Genomic DNA, 23,134 nt, shown 5'->3' on the forward strand with positions numbered 1-23,134 from the left:
CTTGCCATCGGCATATAGCTCGAAAGACGTTAGCCATCTCATCCATCGTGGCCCCAACGTGGCTGGCTCAGCAAAGCAGGCAAAATTCTGAATGCCGGTTTCCTCCATCTTAACTACCTAAACGTGAATATCAATCAACTAAACGAGCACAGTCGTTATCCTCGTCGTCAGTGTTGTGTCTGTCTTAATACATTCAATTAGATGGACAGACATAGCGAATTAAATCATACTCATGACACAGACGTATTCAACTCTTTGCCCTCTTTATCAGAAGAAGTCCGGGCATACCATGCGTCTTCTCATGACGTCATCACTACGGGTACTGACAGGTGTCAAACAACTAACCAATACATGACATGTAAAACATATTTTGACGTATTTTGACAATATCATTAAGCCCAGATGACAACATCGGGTAGCAACACGTTGCTAAAAGCGCAGCGGTCATTGCCACACAATTTCTCCTCGGGGATGAATGAAGTTTGACGGCCACAAATGTTATTTGTGTCATCGTTTGATCCGTTTTGTTTTCATATATGGTCTATGTAGTTTATTTTCATGAATATTGATCCGTTTTGTATTAAAACTACACAGGAAGTACGTTTACGTTCTACGTTGTACAGGGACACATTTAGTTGCAATTTCCTCCAAGAAGAAACGTGAAATGGGAGGAGTTTTTATACTCCGCTTAAAAGTTTGAGTTCAAAAGTGATATTGCATTAACCTTTGAAGATTTTATGTTTGTTCAAGCAGAATCATTCCTTCTTGGTTGTGTGCAGCCAGCGAGGCATGTTTATTTACATGTTTTATGTTTTGTCGCGCATATTTATAGTTGGGTTTCTACAGTTTGTGTGCGATATGAAGGCGTGCTTCTTCTGTACATTGTCATGTATTCGAACAGTTCGATGGTGGATTTGATGATGGTGACGTTGAATGAAGTACAATTAAGATGGAATAAATCCATCAGTAACAGAGGAACCACGGTGTCGTATATTTCCTGGAGGAAGTGATAGTAAGTATTTCTGATTCAACGTGGTATCATGTACAATATATTTTGATGTCATATACAACATCGTTAATCCCAGACAACGACGTCAGGTGGTAACGCATTGCTAAAGAGCGGTGGTCATTAAATGTGGTATCAAGTACAACATATTTTGATGTCATAAACAACATCGTTAATCCCAGACGACGAGGTCGGGTGGCAACGCCGAAATAGGGACACATTTTTACTTATGCACTGGTGGCAATGATTGCAGGCTGGGGATGGATGGGTAGGAGGAGGCTCTTAAAGTTCAGAACAGCTCATAAAAAAAAGAAAAAAGAGAAAGGAACATGTACTTAGTGTAAAATTCAAAACAATGATCTTGACTAGTTCATTTTAATCTCCATAACATTAGTTTCTCCGTTTTTCTCCCCCTCCCACACACATACACACCAAAGAGCATAACGTCGGTCCGACATTAACCCGACAGAGAACACGGTTTCCACGCTGTGCTTAATCTTCAAATGTAACTAGGCTAAAAGAAAAAAAAGCTAATTTGTGATATTTTAGTTACATACAGAGTGTTATTGTCAGTGTTGTACATGAACGTGTCAGACGGCCCCTTCACGTGGAACTATATTCTCTCAACCGCAGAACATCCATCTGATTTTGCTGATCTGCGGCGTAATAACGTGCGCTGCAAAGGTACACTTATGCGAAGGACTATGGACATTCTGCGGTTGAGGGAATGTAGTTCCACATGAAAGGGCCGTCTGATGGCAAAATAAAGCGGTGAAAATATTCAAAACATAGCGTACACTTATACGGATGTTATTTTTTTAGGTGAGCCTTTTCTTAGGTGGCTAAAATGCGTTTTGTCCATGTCCCATTCCTCTACTTCTGTGCCAGCTACTCCAGCTGAATCTCCAAACTGGGAATGCAGACTCTCATCTACTGCAGGTAATATACACTGACTATCGATACGCACCTCATACAACCCCACATCAAAAAAACCAAACTATCACTTTAAAGATAAGAGAATGGGATTATAATGACAATGTAAAATTTTCCATTCAGTTCAGTCAAAGCCTGCTGGGGGCACTTTAACCAATTTATGTGGAGTTATTTTAATATTATAATTATTCAGTTTGATCAAAGTTTACTTCCTGCTGTTCATGCAGTTTACTTCATTCCATTTTCATGTTTTGGAAGTTTTTTTTTTTATTAAAAAAGAATTCCACTCATTGTTATCTAGTGCCTTGAACATCATGCACTTTTTGTTTTCCAAATATTTTCTGTTTTACACAAAATTTAATCAAACATACATTCATTTAAAGGCAGCATTGTGTTGGGTTTGTGTTGCTGTAAATTTTGGCACAACATTTTTTATATTTACGGCAACTGAATATCGGCCTCCATAACTTAACAATAATCGGTATCAGCCCTGAAACAAACCCATAGCAGCCAACCCCTAATCTAAATTTGGCATCATAACACTGCAAGCACTGGGTTAAATTGACCTTTACCCTTAAATAGAGATGCTTCTGGAGCCCTTGATGTGGAATATGGGCAATAGTTTTTTTTCCCATTGTCTTCCTCAGGAGTGGCTCATTTTAACACTAGAATGACCAAGGTATTCATTTTGACGGTTCTGGATTTTCAAAGTTTGATAACTTTGTGAAAGAAAAAGAGACAGACCTGCCGCTCCATGAATGCGCCTAAAATTGCATATATTTGCATTAAAATGAATTTTAGATCAATTGCAAAAACAAAAGTTTAAAAAAAGTTATAACATCTACCTAAAATGACCATGGGTGGTAAATATGACCACCAGTTTTTAAACTCTATATTCTGAGTTCAAGATAAATACCCAATTGAGATATTAATGCATTGCATATGTTAGTAGGTCTGTTAGGAAACGACTGACACCAAAATTAACATTTTAACAATTATAATACCATTTTTAAACAATTTAACCTTCAGACACATGGTTGAACTTGAATAGCAAAATTGAAAAAGTGAAAATATTACCTGAAAAACAAAACGGAAAACACATATTGCTAATCTAACAAAAAAATTAACAAGGCCTATAAAATGTGAAATGTAAAACAATATAACCAAAATAAACCATTGAAACAGTCCCAAAAAAACAACCGGAACTTTAAATCCACTACAACGACCAAGGCGGTCATTTTGATCGTTTTGGATTTTCAAAGTTTAATATAGTCCATGGGCCAGACCGGATATTGGTACCATCTGGGTGGGCAAATTCTAGTTGTGATTTTTTTATACCTATACATCGCTAGTATGTTTTGATATGATAGACCTCTGACTGGTAGCTTTTTAGTGGTTATCACCTCATGAAGTAAACCACCCCCTAAAGTAAACTGCATTTTTGCCACTGGTGCATATCCTGGTTTAGGCTCATGGTCAAGACACTTTTCAATGTTTTATAATATTGTGTTTGGTATCATTTTAAAGGGTGCTTTCTACGCTTTCATTCAAGCCCACTGGTGAAGCTCTCTGACAAACATAGGTCACTCGAGCTCTTCAAACCATCAAAAACACAAATTTTTCTGCAATTTTCGCCTAAACTATACACTTTATTTAAGCCCTGTGGCATCAGGGAACATCAGAGACACAAAAGATAAAAACTGGAATACTCACAGGACTCCAAGGATTTAGGAAATGTATACTATACCCATACTATTTCATTGGTAGATGTGATTTCAGGCCTAAAATAGGAGGGATGACTCGGGCCAAAATTTCTCAAGTTGTCTTCATAGGTTTGTTAGGTAAATGTAAAATCGTGTTTCCATAGCTCTTTAAGTATGCCTTGCCAAGTAAGTGTAAATGTATGAACATTTTTGGCCACACCTATAGCAGGTAAGTAAGGTAGGCAAGTGTATAACCATGTTGTTCAACAGATAGGCTATAAAAGGCAAGAAAGGTAGGTAAGTGTATAACCATGTTTCTACAGGTAGGCTATAAAAGGTAAGTAAGGTATTGTCTGTGAATGTTCTCATTCATCCAGGTCATAGTTATCCAAAGGAATTGAATCAAGTGCAACTTTCTGACTAGACAGTCAGAAAGGCATGAACTGATGAAGCCTCTTGGATGAGGCGAAACATCTTCACGGATATATAACCAAGTCCAGTTGCACTTGATTCAATTCCTTTGGGTAAGCAAGGTAGTTCGTTTACAACCATGTTGTTTCCACAGGTAGGCTATAAAAGGTAAGTAAGGTAGGTAAGTGTATAACCATGTTGTTTTCACGGGAGCGTGCCTATGTTCCCACAGCCCTTTGTTCCCACAGCCCTATGTTCCCACATTTCTAAGATTTTTTTCAAAATTAGGCCCTATGTTCCCACATTTCTACCCCTGGTAGTTGAGGGTTCGCCACTCAATCCCACGGCTGGCGATTTGAAGGAGAGAGCTAGCTTCCAAACTCTCTCGAGCTCAACACCGCTACTCCAACATGGGGTTGCTGTGGAGTGATGAACCCTCATACCGAAATTAAACTCACCTCCATGAAAAACAGCCATTTGAGCAAACACTGTGGACCAGGGGGTCGGTCCTGTCTGCTATAGCTCTTCACCAAATATTGTGGAAAAAAATTACTCATTCATTTACTATAAAGGGCTTACCAAAAAATCTTGTGGGAGGATAGGGCTTAAATTGAAGGGAAATGTAGGAACACAAGACCTAATTTTGAAAATGTTCTACAAATGTGGGAACAGGGTTTCATGTTGAGAAAAATCTTAGAAATAAGAAAAATCTTGGAAATGTGGGAACATAGGGCTGTGGGAACATAGGGCTGACCCCATTTTCACAGGTAGGCTATAAAAGGTAAGTAAGGTAGGTAAGTACAATATATGACTTTTTGTTTCCACAGGTATGTGAGGGAAGTATGCCAGGTAAAGTTTGTCAAAAGTAGCTTAACTTGTTAAGATGTACGTACATGAACAACTGTATTCAGAATGTGTCCAGTCTTTCAGAACAATATTAAGACAATGTAATCTATCCTTGAGACACCATGCCATCTGTGACTACAGTTCAACATCATCAACATCACTGTCATTCACATCTGAGTCCATCAGCTGTGAATCAGATGTGTCTTCATCATGTTCAGGCACATACTCCACATCATCTTCATCCTCAGACAAAACTTCTTAAATTTCAGCCTGATCTCCCTCCTCAAAGATGTGATCAAGAACCTCACGGGCAGTGAAAAATCTTTTGCTCATTGTGAAATCGACAGATACTGCTGAATGAAACTCAAATAAACTTGGCAGAGATATTTATAGATGTTTATGCGAGACAATCTGTGCAATGTTGTTCATGCCACGCCCCCCACAAGATGATCAAAGCCTACACTGTACTGCGAGAAAATAATTGTTCCCGTGGAGGAAGGGGGGTGTTCAGGTTCAAGTTGAATTTCAGTGTCAAGTGTCCATATTCTGTGAGAAAGGTTGAGTTCCCGTGGGGGGAGGGGTGCCAGAGGGATTGGGAGTACAAGTGCATACTGCGAGAAAATAATTGTTTCCACATAGAAGGGGGTGGGGGTGGGGTGTCTAAAGTCAAAGATGAATCTTGATTGAGCCAAATTTGACCCAGAGTTACCCACAACATTTCAATGCACTGCTGGGTCTTCCCAGACCCGAACACCAAATGATACAATTTTTTTGTAGAGAGACCTTCGGAATTGGCTAAAATGGTCAAAATCAGTTTTGTAGTGTTTATATAGCTGTTGTGGAGGATATCATAATGCCTTGTTCCAAAAAAATAAAATAAAATAAAAACTAGATGGTAGTTATTAGGTAATTTTAACTTGAAATGGGTCACGGCAGACCCGAACACAACGTAAAGGTTAAATCAGTCACCTGACTCAAGATAAACATAGCCAGCTATATCGTTAATTAGCTAGCTACCCAAGTATAAGTGTAACAGAATAAGTTAATTCACCAGAGGCAGTTAGTTGAACTAACTAAACTAGTTAGCTAGCTTGCTAGCTAATCTAGTTTGCTGACTCACGGTAACGCAACATTAACCTGTAAATAGATCTAGATAGCTAGTGATAATGTTTTTGGATAGGGAAAAGTTAATTCACTTGAGACAGTGCTCTGGTTACTTTTTCAACATATTAACTTATTCCAAATGTTGAGTGAAATTACTTAGAAGGGCAAGGCATCTTTCACAGCTGATGGCCCCATCAGTCACTATTAGACTCACATGCTATGCTGAGAGATGGAATCTGACAAAACCTTAAAAGTGTTTATTTTATTACAAAGTGGAGACAGCTACTATATTACTATTATTAATAGTACTACTATTAATACTGTGTAATTACTGTCAATTACATATTTTATTTAGAAATTATATTGGTGAAAACAAAAACTACAATAAAATCTGCTACAGGTATGGCAAAATAAAATGTCCAATAATTATGAAAAGCTGCCCCAATGGAAAGTTTATAATATCGAAGGTCTATAAATGTCTATAAAATAGGCTTGTAAAAAGAAATTACTTATACTGACCCCTTAAAAAAAAAAAAAAGCATAGGTAGCCTAAGGCTTCACCCACTCAGTTGGTCTGGTCTGCATGGAATAAGGACTCCGAGAGATTTTGGCCAAAGTCCTCCCTCTTATTTTAGGCCTGAAATCACATCTAACAATGAAATAGTATGAGTATGGTATACATTTTCTGAATCCTTGGAGTATTCCAGTTTTTGTCTTTTGTGTCTCTGATGTTCCCTGATACCACAGGGCTTAAAATAAAGTGTATAGTTTAGGCGAAAATTGTAGAAAAATTTGTGTTTTTGATGGTTTGAAGAGCTCTAGGTACCTATATGTTTATCAGAGAGCTTCAAGAGTGGGCTTGAATGAAAGCTTAGAAAGCACCCTTTAAAATGATAGCAAACACAATATTATAAAACACTGAAAAGTGTCTTGACCATGAGCCTAAACCAGGATATGCACCAGCGGCAAAAATTAAGTTTACTTCATGAGGTGATAACCACTAAAAAGCTACCAGGTCTATCATATCAAAACATAAACTAGGGATGTATAGGTATAAAAAAATCACAACTAGAATTTGCCCACCCAGATGGTACCAGTATGTCATATTTTGGGTCTTAGCCCATGGACTAATAACTTTGTGGAGGAAAAAAGATACAGACCTGCTGCTCCCTGAATGCTCCTAAAATTGCATATATTTGCATTAAAATGAGTTTTAAATCAATTGCACAAAAAAGCTATGATAAGATCTACCTAAAACGACCATGACCAGTAAAAATTACAAGTAATTTACGCGTTATTGTGCGCATCATGTCACGTGTGTTGTTCGCATCACGTCTTTCGCAACGTTCAGCTCTTTTACATTTCAAGTTTTGTAGGCCTTGTAACATTTATTAGATTAGCAATATATATTTTCCGTTTTGTTTTTCAGGTATCATTTCCAACATGTCTGGGTAAAGCCGCTGTTTCAGATGCACCATGACTACCATTGAGGCATTGCAGTATCTACAGGCGTTAAGACAGCAGCGATTTTAAATTGTTTGAAAAATAGTATTAAGGTTGTCTAAATGTTAATTTTGGTGTCAGTCATTTCTTTACAGGCATACTACCATATGAAATGCATTAATATCTCAATTGGGTATTATTTTCTTGACAGACTATAGAGTTTAAAAACCGGCAGCCATTTTGACCGCCCATTGTTGTTTTGGTAGTTTTTAAGTTCCGGTCGTTGTTTGGGAGTGTTTCAATGGCTATTTTCTTTTTTCTTTTACATTTCACATTTTATAGGCCTCGTTACTTCTGATAGATTAGCAAGAAGCGCTTTCTGTTTGGTTTTTCAGGTAATAGTTTCACTTTTGCTATTCAAATTCAACCATGTCTCTGAAGTTTACATTGTTTAAACATAGTATTAAAGTTGTTAAAACGTTAATTTCGGCGTCAGTCATTTCCGAACACACATACTAACATATGAAATGCATTAATATCTCAATTAAGTATTTATCTTGACAGAATATAGAGTTTAAAAACTGGCAGTCTTTTTGAGCACCCATGGTTATTTTAGGTAGGAGTGAAATCCCGGTCGTTCAAGTGTTAAAAGTTTTGATTCTCATTTGGATAGAGGGATTCTGAAGACCTTATTTCAGGATTCAGAAACTGAAGAGGAAGCCACAACTCAAAGTGGCAGGGCCAAAAGGGTTGACGAATTCTGATTAACTCAATTCTCATCAAATGTTTTGATCTCACCTATTTTAACATGTAAACTGGCCAAGGAAGTTTAAGTTGCACAAGGTAAATTTATTTGCAAATGTTATGCTGTAAGCAAACTGGCTAAGTTAGCTATGCAGCCTTGCAAAAAGGACATTTTTTATACTATCAGTCTCTAGCAAATATTCATCACTTTGGAGTTTGTGCTATGCAGCCACCTTACAAATGCATGGTAACTTGTTTTTCCTTTCTACTCAAAACTATCGCCAGGCTGCATACATTATGAATTCTTCCTCTAATGGGTACTACAAGACATTGGAAAAGGTAATGGTATAGATTTGCTTGCCTGTGTGATTGTGGACACTGTGTCAAGATGTCCTCCTGATAAATTGTACGAGGGATTTACCAAGGTTCATGATGCAATGGACGAACTGTGAAACATAGGCTGCATTTTCTTGGGATATACGCTTATTATAGACCCCAGGGCATACTACTCATTATTGGGGTTTTGAGTTCCATTTTATATATTGTAAATGTTTAGAAATGTAAAATGTCTAAGTTTGAAATACAGTTCTTTTACCGTTTTCAATCTTTGCCTTTTTGGGAAAGCAATTTCTGGCTGTTGTACTACCATTTCCTGTTTTCTGAATAAACGAAATAACAAAAGAACTGTCTGAAGTATCACATTATTCCCAGCTGCATGAAGTAAAAACTGTAAAAATTAAGAACCAAACAAAAACAAGGCATTACTTCCTGATTAAAAAAATTCACAAATAAAAACCATGTTCCTGTTAGCCTGCTGCAGCTATTTTAGCACAACGAACTCTGTAAAACATCCTATGATAGAAAACTATAGCAGGGCAGTGCAGCACACAGCGCCCATTCATTGGTGGTGTCAGACGATTGCTGCTGATCAAAAAACAAATCTTGGCAATGGATTCTGGGTACCGTAGGCTCCTTACAGCAAAACATTGCCCCAATTTAAAACAATTATCCACAAACTTGATAGTGTAATAATCCTTCAAATGCACAGACTGGTCACCAACTTTAACCAATACATTAGTCAATTAAGACCACAGATAACGTTGATACTCACTTCTTGAAGCTGAACAGGCAGGTAAAGTATTGAGCCGTCAAAAGCCAGTACTTCCCCTGTGGTAGAGCGGTGATCCTTCATCATGCCAAACCGCATTGCCTTTGATTCAACATCTGGACTGAAAGATAGTTAGAAACACAAGTTACTTCAGGCAACTTAAATGGCCTTCCCCATTCCCAAATACGAATATTGATTACCAATACAGAATACCTAACAGTTGCTTTAGAATGGATTAAGTTATCTTAGAGGGAATTTAGGCTCAATTGTGCATTTACATTAATTTCTTATTTCCTTGACGTATTAGAGTGAAGGAAAGTACACACAGGTGGACTACATCTTATGTAGAAGGCATGATCTGAAAGGGATTGGAGACTGCAAGGTTGTGACAGGGGAGAACGTAGTTAAGGCAGCTTCGGATGGTGGTATGTAGGATGACTTCGGAGACCAAGAGGAGGAAGAAAGTGAAGGCAGAGCAAAGGATCAAATGGTGGAACTTGAAGAAGGAAGATTGTTGTGTGGAGTTCAAGGAGGAGTTAAAACAGATTGCTGGGTAACCACTGCAGAAATAGTGAGGGAGACAGCTAGGAAGGTACTTGGTGCGTCATCAGGACAGAGGACGGAAGACAAGGAGACTTTGTGGTGGAACAAGGAAGTACAGCAAAGTATACAGAGGAAGAGGTTGGCAACGAAGAAGTGGGATAGAGAGGTGAAGAAAGTAGACAGGAATACTAGGTGATGCAGTGTAAACGAAGAGAGAGGTGGCAAAGGCAAAGGTGTATAGGTGAGTTGTATGAGAGGTTAAACACTAAAGGAAGAAGAAAAGGACTTGTACCGATTGGCTAGACAGAGGGACTGAGCTGGGAAGGATGTGCAGCAGGTAAGGGCGATCAAGGATAGAGATGGAAATGGGCTGACAAGTGAGGAGAGTGTGTTGAGAAGGTGGAGGGAGTACTTGAGGAGCTGATGAATGAAGAAAATGACAGCGAAGGTTGGATGATGTGGGGATCATGAATCAGAAGTGCAGTAGATTAGCAAGGAGGAAGTGAGGGCAGCTATGAAGAGGATGAAAAGTGAAAAGCCAGTTGGTCCAGATGACATACCTGTGGAGGCACGGAGATGTTTAGGAGAGATGGCAGTGGAGTTTTTAAACTAGATTGTTTCACACAATCTTGGAAGGTGAAGAGGATGCCAGAGTGGAGAAAAAGTATACTGGCACCAATTTTCAAGAATATGGACGATGTGCAGAAGTGTAGCAACTACAGAGGTATAAAGTTGATCAGCCACAGCATGAAGATAAGGGAAAGATTAATAGAAGCTAGGTTAAGATGAGAGGTGATGATTAGCAAGCAGCAGTATGGTTTCATGCCACAAAAGAACACTACAGATGCGCTGTTTGCTTTGAGAATGTTGATTGAGAAATATAGAGAAGGCCAGGAGTTACATTGTGTCTTGGTGGATATGACAGGGTGCCGAGAGAGGAGGTGTGGTATTGTATGAGGAAGTCGGGAGCTGTAGAGAAGTATGTAGGAGTGGCGCAGGATATGTTTGAGGGAAGTGCAACAGTGGTGAGGTGTGCGGTTGGAATGACAGATTGGTTCAAGGTGGAGGTGGGATTACATCCAAGGATCGGCTCTGAGACCTTTCTTGTTTACAATGGTGATGGACAGGTTGACGGACGAGATCAGGCAGGAGTCTCCGTGGACTATGTTTGCGGATGACATTGTGATCTGTAGCGAAAGTAGGATGAAGGTGGCGGAGAGCCTGGAGAGGTGGAGGTATGCGCTGGAGAGAAGAGGAATGAAAGTCAATAGAAACAAGACGGAATACATATGCGTGAATGAGAGGGAGGAAAGTGGAATGGTGAGGATGCAAGGAGTAGAGGTGACACAGGCTTATGAGTTTAAATACTTGGGGTCAACTGTACAACATAACAGCGAGTGCAGAAGAGAGCTGAAGAAGAGAGTACAGGCAGGGTGGAGTGGGTGGAGAAGAGTGTCAGGATTGATTTGCGACAGAAGGGTACCAGCAAGAGTTAAAGGGAATGTTTACAAGATGGTTGTGAGACCAGCTTTGTTATATGGTTTGGAGAAAAGACCGGAGGTGGAGCTGGAGGTGGCAGAGTTGAAGATGCTAAGATTTTCAATTGGGACAGGATTTGGGACGAGTATATTAGAGGGACAGCTCAGGTTGGACGGTTTGGAGACAAAGCAAGAGAGTTAAGATTGAGATGGCTTGGATGTGTGTGGAGGAGAGATGCTGGGTGTATTGGGAGAAGGATGCTGAATATGGAGCTGCCAGAAGAGGAAAAGAGGAAGGCCAACGAGGAGGTTTATGGATGTGGTGAGAAAGGACATGCAGGTGGGCTGGTGTGACAGAGGAAGATGCAGAGGACAGGAAGAGATGGAAACGGATGATCCGCTGTGGTGACCCCTAACGGGAGCAGCCAAAGGTACTAATAGATTAATTTCTTAGTTCCATCAATTATCCAAACCACTTATCCTGCTCTCAGGTTCACAGGGATGCTGGAGCCTAATCCCAGCAGTAACGTGGCGGAGACATCCAAGACAGGCCGCCAGGCCATCTCACACACACACACACACACACACACACACACAGAAGGACAAACAGACAGACACACACACACACACACGAACACCTAGGGACAATTTAGTACGGCCGATTCACCTGACCCAATATATGCGGAGTTATTTTACTGTCATAATTATTCAGCTTGAGCAAAGTTTACTGCCTGCTATCCATGCTGGGTAATTCATTCCATTTTTATGTTTTGGAAGGAATTTATTTTCATTTAAAAAAAAGAATTCCACTCAGATTGTTATCTAATGCCTTGAACATCATGCACGATTTTTTTTCAAATATTTTCTGGTTTACACAAAATTCAATTAAACATATGCTCATTTAAAGGCAGGCTGGGGTTCTTGTTGCTGCAAATTTTATATCAGCCCCAAATATCGGCCTCAATAACTTACCAATAATTGGTATTGGCCCTGAAAAAACATATCGGTCGACCCCTAGTTATTTTTATGTTCGTCTAGTATGGGGATCGGCGACCTATGACACGCGTACCCACGGTGGCGCGCGAGGCCATTTATGCAGGCACATGAAACAATTCAATAACTTTTTCCCCATCTTCCTTCATTCATTCATCCATCCATCCATCCATCATCAGCCGCTTCTCTGGGGTCAGGTCACAGTGGCAGCCAGCTAAGTAGGCATTCCAGATGTCCCTCTCCCCAGCAACACCCTCCATGGTCTTCCTGGGGGATCCAAAGGCGTTCCCAGGCCAGACTGGACATGTAGTGCCTCCAGCGAGTTCTGGAGGCACTACAGTTCAGTTTCCCCTCCCCCCTGAACAGGTGCCCCGACCGACCAGACGAGGCGCTAATGCAGCAACCAGAACACATACCGATATCTGGCTTCCCACCCACAGACACGACCAATTATGTCTGTAAGGACAACCGACCATGTCGGAGGGATTCAAACAAGTTAAAAAAAAAAAAGAACACTAGAACGACCGACATGGTCTTATTTCCTCCAATAATTTTCTTGCTGTGGTGACATACCATTTTTATAACATGGAGGGAACACAATAATGAATGACTCGTGGCCATACTTACGTAAACGTAACATGGTACTGATAAACAGCCTCGTTTTTGCAGCAAACAGGGACGTGGTTCGTGCCAATAGGTACAGGAGTTCCTTTGGTACCGGTCTTATTAATCGGCTCACTTCGAAGGGAAAGGAATACAAATAAGACATTACAGCACAAAAGAAACAGTACTTGAAACACTTTCAAGTAATAATGCTGATAGAGAATTGTAATGTGTTCCAGAATTTTATAAAACTACTTATTTCTGTAAAGCTGACTAGCTGATATCCATTTTAACCTGAATATACATATATAGTCAACATTTCCTAGAAGACACCTGATCAAGAAGGCAGCATCATAATTAACAGTGCAATTAAATGATATAAGCTTATGAGCAAATTTACAAATGAAACCCATAAGAATGAAAATCTTAAAAATAACACTTACAGGGTTGCCTCCATTTTAAGCGTTACGTTGGATGGTGTAGATTCTGGAAACTCTGATGCCATTTTAATGGAGGATGGAGAGTGCATAGTACCTACACAGTACATTTTACATTGTGAAACTATTCCATATTTTCTGATTTTCAAAAATCACTTTTCAAACAAACAAACAAACATCAGCTCTGTCACTGAACTGTCACAAAAAAATTATTAAGGAATAACAATCACAACACAGGCTGTCATTTCAACAAATACATCTGTAGGCCTATAGGTTTGTCCACAATTCAAGATTCATTTCATATCATCAGCCGCTTCTCTAGGGTCAGGTCGAACACAAGCCTCCTGAAGACAGCGTTGCCAATTATTGCTGCTTCGTCGAGTCCAGCCATAGTCGGATCTGATGAGACCGGGGCGTGAACCCCGGTCCCCAGTGGGCAACTGCATCGACACAAAGCCGATGCTTAGACCGCTACACCACCGCGGACCCAGGGAATAATATAATTCTATCCTTATGTCTGGGATATCACTGCTGTCCCTGAGTGCAATAATGCCAGCCGTCTTGGATGGTATCATTAATATGAGTAGTCGATACATCAGGTTTCCTTACACTGTTGGAAAACAAGCCAACATTAAAAGACAATTTGCAGCGATGTGTGGTTTCCCAAATGTAATTGGTGCAATTGACTGCACTCATATTGCTATAAGGGCTCCATATGAAAATGATTTTTTCTGTTAATCAAAAGCATGTGCATTCAATTAATGTCCAAGTCATATGTGACTCCAACATGGTCCTGACAAATATAGTGGCACGATGGCCTGGCTCAACAAATGACTCCTTTATTCTGACGCATAGCAGTGTAGGGAACAGACTACAGGCAGGCACCGTGTGTTATGGCTAGCTTCTTGGTAAGTTAAACAACGTATTGTAGAAATTCTAACCATTCAACCCTGATGTATAATTACTCTTCCGTTATATCCTGCAGATGACAGTAGCTACCCCCTCAGGCGCTGGCTCCTCGCCCCGTTTCCAAATCCGCAGAGCGCAGATGAAATGCACTATAATGCTGCTCATGCACGCTCAGCTGTGCAGCGTGCCATCAGCCTGCCTCAGGTGGCAGACTTTCGTACCACCCGAAAAAAGTCTGCAAGATCAACACGACACCTCTCTTTCGCAGTCACTGCATGAAAACACTAGAACCGTGATTTCACTCCTATCTAAAAAGACCGTGGGTGATAAAAATGACTGCCGGTTTTAAAACTCTATATTCTGTCAAGATAAATACCCAATTGAGATATTAATGCATTGCATATGTCAGTATGTCTGTTATGAAACTGACACCAAAAAAAAAGCCCCCCCCCCCAATTACCCTATTTTCCGAGCCATCCTGGTTGCTGCTCCACCCCCTCTGCAGATCCAGGGAGGACTGCAGACTACCATATGCTTCCTCCAGTACATTGTCGAGTTGCAAGCTGCTTTTTTCACCTGAGAATGAGGAGTTTCGCCAGGCGGACGTAGTGCATGGGAGGATCACGGTATTCCCCTCAGTTCCCCCCCCGAACAGGCGCCCCGACCGACCAGAGGCGGTGCTTGTGCAGCAACCAGGACACATACCCACATCTGGCTTCCCAAACGCATACACAGCTAATTGAATCTGTAGGGACGCCCAACCAAGCTGGCGGTAACACGGGGATTTGAACCGACGATCCCCGTGTTGGTAGGCAATGAAACAAGACCGCTACGCTACCCGGATGCTAACTGACACCAAAATTAACATTTTAACAACTGTAATACTATTTTTAAACAATTTAAACTTCAGAGAGACATGGTCGAACTTGAATAGCAAAATTGAAAAAGTGAAATATTACCTGAAAAACAAAACGGAAAACATATATATTGCTAATCGAACAGATGTAACAAAGCCTATAAAATGTGAAATGTAAAAAAGAACTGAAAATAAATACTTAAACGGTCCCAAACAACGACCAGAACTTAAAAACTACCAGAACGACCGTGGGCGGTCATTTTGACCACTGCGGTTTTTAAACTGTATAGTCTGTCAAGATAAATACTCAATTGAGCTATTAATGCATTACATATGTTAGTATGTCTGTTAAGAAACTAAAAAAAAATTAACATTTTAACAACTATTAATAGTATCTTTCAAACAATTTAAAATCGCCGCTATCCAATGCCTGTAAATACTGCAACACCTCGGTGGTAGTCTTGGTGCGTCTGAAATGGCGTCTGTAAACAGACATGCTGGCAATAATAAAAAAAAAAAAAATCAAGGATAGACTATTACTCTGCACTGGAGAATGCTAGTTTGTTTCTAGGACAAAGCAATGAACTTCTTGAAGGAAATGATGCGACCAACACGTCATAAATAGTGACATGACGTGCACAGTCATGCGCAAATTACGTGCAGTCATTTTGACCGGTCATGGTCGTTTTAGATAGATCTTATAACTTTGTTGTTTTTTGTGCAATTGATCTAAAACTAATTTTAATGCAAATATATGCAATTTTAGGACCATTCAGTGAGCGGCAGGTCTGTAAACTTGTTAAACTTTGAAAATCCAAACCGGTCAAAATGACCGGCTTGGTCGTTCCAGTGTTAATAAAATGTTGCCTAATGGTGAACTAAACGAATTACTCAATTTAAAACAATACTAAAACAATTAGTCCCAAAATACACCATTGTTTTTGATCGCTAGAGAGTACACACAATTGACATAGTCTATCATACCCCATCCTCCCCCCTCCCTCTGATCTGCCCGAAAACATAGGACAGCTAACTAGCTTTCTTTTTTTGCTTTAGGTCAAGAACAACTGACGATGGCAGAAACAATACTGTCTAATATTCACTTCTTTAAGCCGTCTTGGACAAACAAATTCAGATTTATTTCGTGAAAAGGACCGAGCCATGTGCACTCTGTTGCGAAAATGTTGCATTGAACTTCAAGTGTAAAACCTTATTTTGAAAAAAGGCATGAGAAAAACTGCAAAGATAAAGCCGATAAAGCTGAATCAATCAAGAGAGCAGTGGCCCAGTACAGGAAGCAAAGCAGCACGTTTACAACCCTAGGAGCCGCCAAAAACCAAGCTACAGAGGTCAGCTATAAAGTCATACAGTCCATTGGCTTAACATGAGAAGCCATTCTCCTATGGAGAGTACCATAAAGGAGGCTTTCCTCGGCATTTCTCAGGTCATACTCGATCGGTTACCAAACAAAGATATGATCATCAACAGGATCAAAGAAACGCCCGTTTCTGCAAGAGGCGCATTACAGATATGGGTGACATCACTATTCAGTGTAGCTCTTGACGAGCGTGTGGATGAAAAAGACGCTCTACGTCTAGCAGTGGTTACCAGCTATTGCAACAAACAAGGGTGGCGCTAAACTTTGTAAAGCGGCAAAGGACATCCAAAAGGTTGCCGACCCCTTGTCTACTATCCACCCATCAATCCATTATCCGAACCGCTTATCCTGCTCTCAGGGTCACGGGGATGCTGGAGCCTATCCCAGCAGTCATTGGGTGGCAGGCAGGGAGACACCCTGGACAGGGCGCCAGACCATCCATCCATCCATCCCTCCCTCTCTCACACACACACACACACACACACACACACACACACACACACACACACACACACACACACAAACTAGGGACAATTTAGTACGGCCGATTCACCTCACCTACATGTCTTTGGGCTGTGGGAGGAAACCCACGCAGACATGGTGAGAACATGCAAACTCCACACAGAGGAAGACCCGGGACCCCCAAAAGTTGGACTACCCCGGGCTCGAACCCAGGACCTTCTTGCTGCGAGGCGACCGCGCTAACCATTGTGCCACCCCCTTGTCTACTAGATAAATACATATTGTGCCTTTAAACTAGAATATATTCTGATATTTGTTTGAAAAAAAAAATGCAGCGACTATCTGAAACTTGAAAAAAAGTGCACAATAGTATGTGTATAATAGTCTAAACATGGAATTAGAAATATAGTCACAAGCGGCGATTAACGTTGTCCGAGCACTATTGCAGCTGCCTACCAACCTTGTAGCGTCCCCATGTGTCCGATCTGTTTCATATTTGGTACATGGCTTCTATGTGCCACAATGAATAAGCCGAACAAGTTTCATGAAGATCGGCCATTCACACTAGCAAATATTAGCTACTGAATTTTGATTGGCTGTTTGGCGGCCATTTTGGTAATCCAGCCGCCAGTCAGCACTTTAAGCAATATAGCCAAATGGGTCCAAGTATACCAAATTTCAGATTTTTAGCTCAAGCGGTTTTTGAGAGCGCCCTATGGACAAAATTTTACAAAATTTGGCATGCTTCCAAACAATGTTGTGGCGATTGTGCGTGACACGTTTCGCTAAGTTTGGACAATCACATCACTTGATATAGGCAATAGAATCACTATGGACCACACCTTAAATTTTGATTGACAAGTAACTTTGAAATCCAAAGGCCTATCAAAATTCTTATAACAACTTTTTATCAGCACTGTCTGGAGATGACTCACCTGAGACTGTGCCATCTGAGACTGCCATCTAACGTTACCTCAGACTTTCCAAAAGTGTGGAGTGCAAGCCAAAGCAAGGAGTGGCAGGAGCGGCAACCATGGATTTTTTTCAATGAGGGTTGCATCGGATGTTTAACATGTAAAGAGGCAAAAATACTACTTGGACCAGAGAGAGGGGTTAAGTTATCCAGTGACTTGGGAAAAGGAATTGTGCATAGTGCCAGTTCAAAAGTCACGCGCAACAAAATATATAAACACAAGGACAGCGTCGCACACGAACAAGCCGAAGAAATGACCAAACAGAGAAAAGGGGACGTGATACCTAACATTATTATTGAGGCTAGTGCACACCACTTTGATGAGACAGAAACAGCATTCAGAACCACTTACTGTATTACAAAAGAACGAATGTCATTCACAAAGATGGGCCCCTTAATACAACTGCAAGAACAAAACGGGTCTAAAATGGGAAACGTACATAGATCAGACCACTCGTGTGCTGAGATCACAACCCACATAGCCAGTGAAATGAAACGCACAATAATATCCAATCTGAAAAAAAGCAAATTCGCCGATTAGCATCTCAATAGATGAAAGCTCAGTGTATGGGATCACTTACCTCATCATCTACCTTAGGTCTGACATCAGTGGCAATAGTGATTTAGAAAATATCTTATTGGACTTGGGTGAACTAAAACAGGGCATGGATGCTACATCAATCTATTCCTCTTTGAGAGAAAATCTATGTGATGCTGGGTTGGACGATGAGTGGTTGCGCAAGCATTTAATTAGTATCGCAACAGATGGGGCCTCCGTTCTAACCAGAAAGGTCTCTGGACTTATTGCCCGACTTAAAACAGATTTCCCCGGTGTTCAGGCAGTGCATTGTTTGGCACACCAGCACGAACCAGCCGTCCACGATTCACTTAAAGCAGTTACGGGAACCAACTATTTTGACATTTTTATTTCAAAGTTATATGCAATCTACCATCAATCCCCCCAAAATACCAGACTTCTGAAAGAAGCTGCGCTGGCACTGGAAACGAGACTCTTACAGATAGGCAAAATCTTCACAATACGCTGAGTTGCCAGTAGTTTTAAAACTGTCAAGGTTGTGTGGCAAGACTTTCCTGCTCTAGCAAAACAGCTGAAGAAAGCTAGTGAGGATCCAAAGCGCACAGATGCCGAGAGGCGGCAGTTCAGTGGCCTTCATAATCAACTCGTAAGCAAAGGCTTTGTTGCTGATCTTGCATGTATGAAGGACATTCTACGCGAGCTCCAAATCCTCTCTCTAAAACTGCAGAAAAGAGATTTAACTCTGAATCAGTCAAGCTGTGACATCACACAAACTATCGAAGTGTTAACAACAGCGAAAGAAACGGGCAGCAAATCATTCCATGTAGCCAAGTAGCACATTGCAATGGCTATATTTCATGGAGTGCAACTGGTCCATGGCAAAGAGAACATCAACAGACTGCAGTTTCACCAGTCTGTCGTAGACAATCTAGTGAAACATCTACCTGACTCCGATCTTGTACAAGTACTCAAACCGCTGGACAAAAGCTGCTGGCCAGCTGATCGTGGCGAGCTGGTTCTGTTTGGTGAACGAGAGGTCCACAAACTAGCCACGCTGCTGGGGGAGCCATCGAGGGAGGCTGTGGAGGAGTACAGAACTGGAAATTGCAGGTGACTGAAGGGGCACGCTGAGGAGACTTGCCATTTCTGCTACAACTTTTCTACCCAGCTCTGCAGTGTGAAAGAGGTTTCTCTGCGCTCAATGACATTGATCGCAAGATGCGGAACCGTCCACGGGAGCAGAGTTTAAGCGCACTTCTGTTTTTGGACATTAATGGACCCCCATTGGAATATTTCAACCCAAAACCTTCTGTGAGGTCGTGGCTGAAGGCCAGCCATCATCTTTCAACTTCATGGAAACCGGGGAAAGATGTCAACAGAAAGGAAAAGAGGCCACTTTGGGACTACATCCAATAGGCGGTGAGTCGATGATGGCTTTGGCACACCTTGGATATGAATGGGACAGACAGCTTGAAATAGGATGATTTGTAAAATGGTAAAAATGAAATAATTTTAAAAAGGCATACGGTAATGGTATTTGTATGTCTTAAAATGGGATGATTTGTAGAATGTCAAAAAATTAAAAAAAGGCCAATAATTTTTAAAAGGTGTATTGTGGTATTTGCATTTCTTATCGTGTAATATACTGTATGCGCCCCGTGGTCACCCAGTGTCACCCTATAATTAATGCACACCTTTTACAAATAATGTAGAACTGGGGCCTCCCAAAAAACATAGTGGAACCGTTTCTGTTGATGACGTCATGTTGAAATATTGCGCTACAGCTCCACGCACACACACACACACACACACACACACACACACAGGTGGGCACCCCCGAAAGCCTCGGGGTAATTCGAACACGGTTTGGGAGCTTCCAAGGAATTAAGAGGAAAAAAGAATTTCTCTAAAATTCCACACAGAGCCTGAGATATGAACCAAAACGTAGAAGCGCCGGGATTGGAGCCGATCTGGAAACAACAACAATAATAATAAATCATAATAATAATCCTTAGAATTAGAAAAACAGGGTTCCGCAGCTGTCGCCGCTTGGACCCCTATTGGACCCCTAATAAAGTTGATCACCAAACTTTACAACAAGCCACAGGACTTATTTTGAAAAAGCATTAGATTTGGGAGGCTCTCTTAGGTTTTTGAAGTCATTGTAGCCCATTGTCATTTGGCCCGTGGTACCTGTAACTTTTTCTGCTACAGCAACTCAAGCACTAAACCACATATGCAAGCATTCACAGATTCTCTAAATATGCTTTTATAAGACATGCTTTAATACTCTAAACCCTTGAAATTGCCAAAATCATTGTGAACATTTCCATTACCTGAGTAGGAGCTCCGTGGGGGATGAGGTACCGGTGACTCTGTTGTAACAACAGACTGGATGGGGCCTGGGGACGAAGCAGGAGGCACAGTGGGTCCTCTACCGATTCCCAGCAGAGGCAATGCGGCTCCTCCACTCCCCACCAATGTCTGAGAGGACACACCTTGCCCAAGGAAACTGCAACATGTCAAATTCAATGAGAGATGGGTTTCATGCAGTTTTCTTTCTAATATGGACTGACAGTAGATAAACTTTGTTTAAAAGATTTACTACCTTTGTTGAATAAAATACAATTACCCTATTTCCTGGACTGTAAGTTGCATTTTTTTTTTTAAATTCATCTAGCCTGTCCTGCAACGTATATTTAAAAGTGAATTATACAATGTAATTTTGTTGGATGACTACACTGCATTTCAACTAAGGCCACTAGATAGCACCATTTAATCGTGACTCAACTGGAAATACTGTACCGCCATATAAACGTTACTTGTACACCAAAGCAACATGTTTATTTCCTTGCAACACTTTTGGCTGAGTGCGACTGATGCTACAGTGTGACTTATAGTCCGGGAAATACGCTATATAACAAGACTAAATTCATTATAGTTTTTTGAATGAGGCATCGGCTTTTCTTTTCTCTTTCTTTTTTGAGTCCCCCCCCCCCCCCCCAAAATTGTACTTTGCCAATTACCCCATTCTTCCGAGCCGTCCTGGTCGCTGCTCCACCCCGTCTGCTGATCCAGGGAGGGCTGCAGACTACCACATGCCTCCTCCGATACATGTGGAGCTTTTAGATATTCATTGTTTTATCAGTCATGTCTGCCTGCTACCACCGAGACATAAAACACTGGTTCGAGTTCTGTGCAGGCAACCTCATCTGTCAGCGAGTAAGTGTCTTCTGTTTACAACTGCAGCATGCATCCAATTCACTCCAGTCACTCAAGTAGCAAAGCCAGTGATTCCTGTAGTATTTCAACTTGTGGACAAAGATCGGAGCCTTCCATGACACCACACTAGTTAGTTTCACTGTGACAATTGTCATTGTCAGGCGAAAACCATATATTGGCAAAGGAGCTAATTTTACAGGTTGGGTTGGGCAATGTGGACAAAATTAAATATAATCATTTTGGATCAAATACCTCGATATCGATACTGTGATGATGACTATTGGTGTTGTCACAAAACTTTTACACAATCACATTTTTGATGATCAATCTGTAATGCCTATTTAACAAGTGCGTAAAGGCAAAGAACAGAACAGCTACAATAGTTCGGCATGTTCAGAAAATTACCTCCCTTTATTGTAATGCAGCATTTAAAACCAGGAAAAGACAATACTTACGCTATACAATCTCTACTACTACTTTCGGCTGCTCCCGTTAGGGGTCGCCACAGCGGATCATCCGTTTCCATTTCTTCCTGTCTTCTGCGTCTTCCTCTGTCACACCAGCCACCTGCATGTCTTCCCTCACCACATCCATAAACCTCCTCTTTGGCCTTCCTCTTCTCCTCTTCCCTGGCAGCTCCATATTCAGCATCCTTCTCCCAATATACTCAGCATCTCTCCTCCACACATGTCCAAGCCATCTCAATCTTGCCTCTCTTGCTTTGTCTCCAAACCGTCCAACCTGAGCGGTCCCTCTAATATAATCGTTCCTAATCCTGTCCTTCTTCGTTACTCCCAGTGAAAATCTTAGCATCTTCAACTCTGCCACCTCCAGCTCCGCCTCCTGTCTTTTCGTCAGTGCCAATGTCTCCAAACCATATAACATAGCTGGTCTCACAACCATCTTGTAAACTTTCCCTTTAACTCTTGCTGGTACCCTTCTGTCGCAAATCACTCCTGACACTCTTCTCCACCCACTCGCTACGCTATACAATGACATCCAAAATCCCAGGCAATATCTAGTTTCATATTATGGTTAGGGCTGGGCGATATAGATCAAAAATTATATCTCGATATTTTTAGGCTGAAAGGTGGTACACGATAAATATCTCAGTATTGTCACAAGCGCTTTTATTAAAACGGATCAAACAGATCAAAATAAAATGAAGACAGGGTTTCCTTCCCCATTTTAAAATATACAGCTGCACAATATATCAACATGTAAATGAAAAATAGACCTATGTCTGAGAATGGAAGCCGATTTTCAAAGTTTAATAACTTTGTGGGGGGGGGGGGGGGGAGAAACAGAACACTCCTAAAATTGTATATTTGCATCTAAAATGATTTTTAGATCAATTGCCCCCCCCCAAAAAAGTTATAAGGTCTACCTAAAACGAACTTCAACGGTCAAAATGGCCGCTCGTAATTTGCATGTGATCGTGCGC

At 41.0% G+C, this 23,134-nt stretch overlaps 1 protein-coding gene across 1 annotated transcript in view; it reads right to left on the bottom strand.

Annotated features, from left to right (window-relative positions):
• piwil2 (piwi-like RNA-mediated gene silencing 2) overlaps positions 1 to 23,134 on the bottom strand; it is an 81,751-nt gene that overhangs the window by 41,902 nt on the left and 16,715 nt on the right. Inside the window, exons 4-7 of the mRNA XM_056279784.1 lie at positions 20,805 to 20,980; positions 13,359 to 13,449; positions 12,940 to 13,050; positions 9,302 to 9,419 (exon numbers count right to left, since the gene is read on the bottom strand). Coding sequence (XP_056135759.1) covers positions 9,302 to 9,419; positions 12,940 to 13,050; positions 13,359 to 13,449; positions 20,805 to 20,980 — 496 coding nt within the window. The remainder of the gene's footprint in view (positions 1 to 9,301; positions 9,420 to 12,939; positions 13,051 to 13,358; positions 13,450 to 20,804; positions 20,981 to 23,134) is intronic.

This window comes from Lampris incognitus, chromosome 1, assembly GCF_029633865.1.
Source record: "Lampris incognitus isolate fLamInc1 chromosome 1, fLamInc1.hap2, whole genome shotgun sequence".
NCBI lineage: Eukaryota > Metazoa > Chordata > Actinopteri > Lampriformes > Lampridae > Lampris > Lampris incognitus.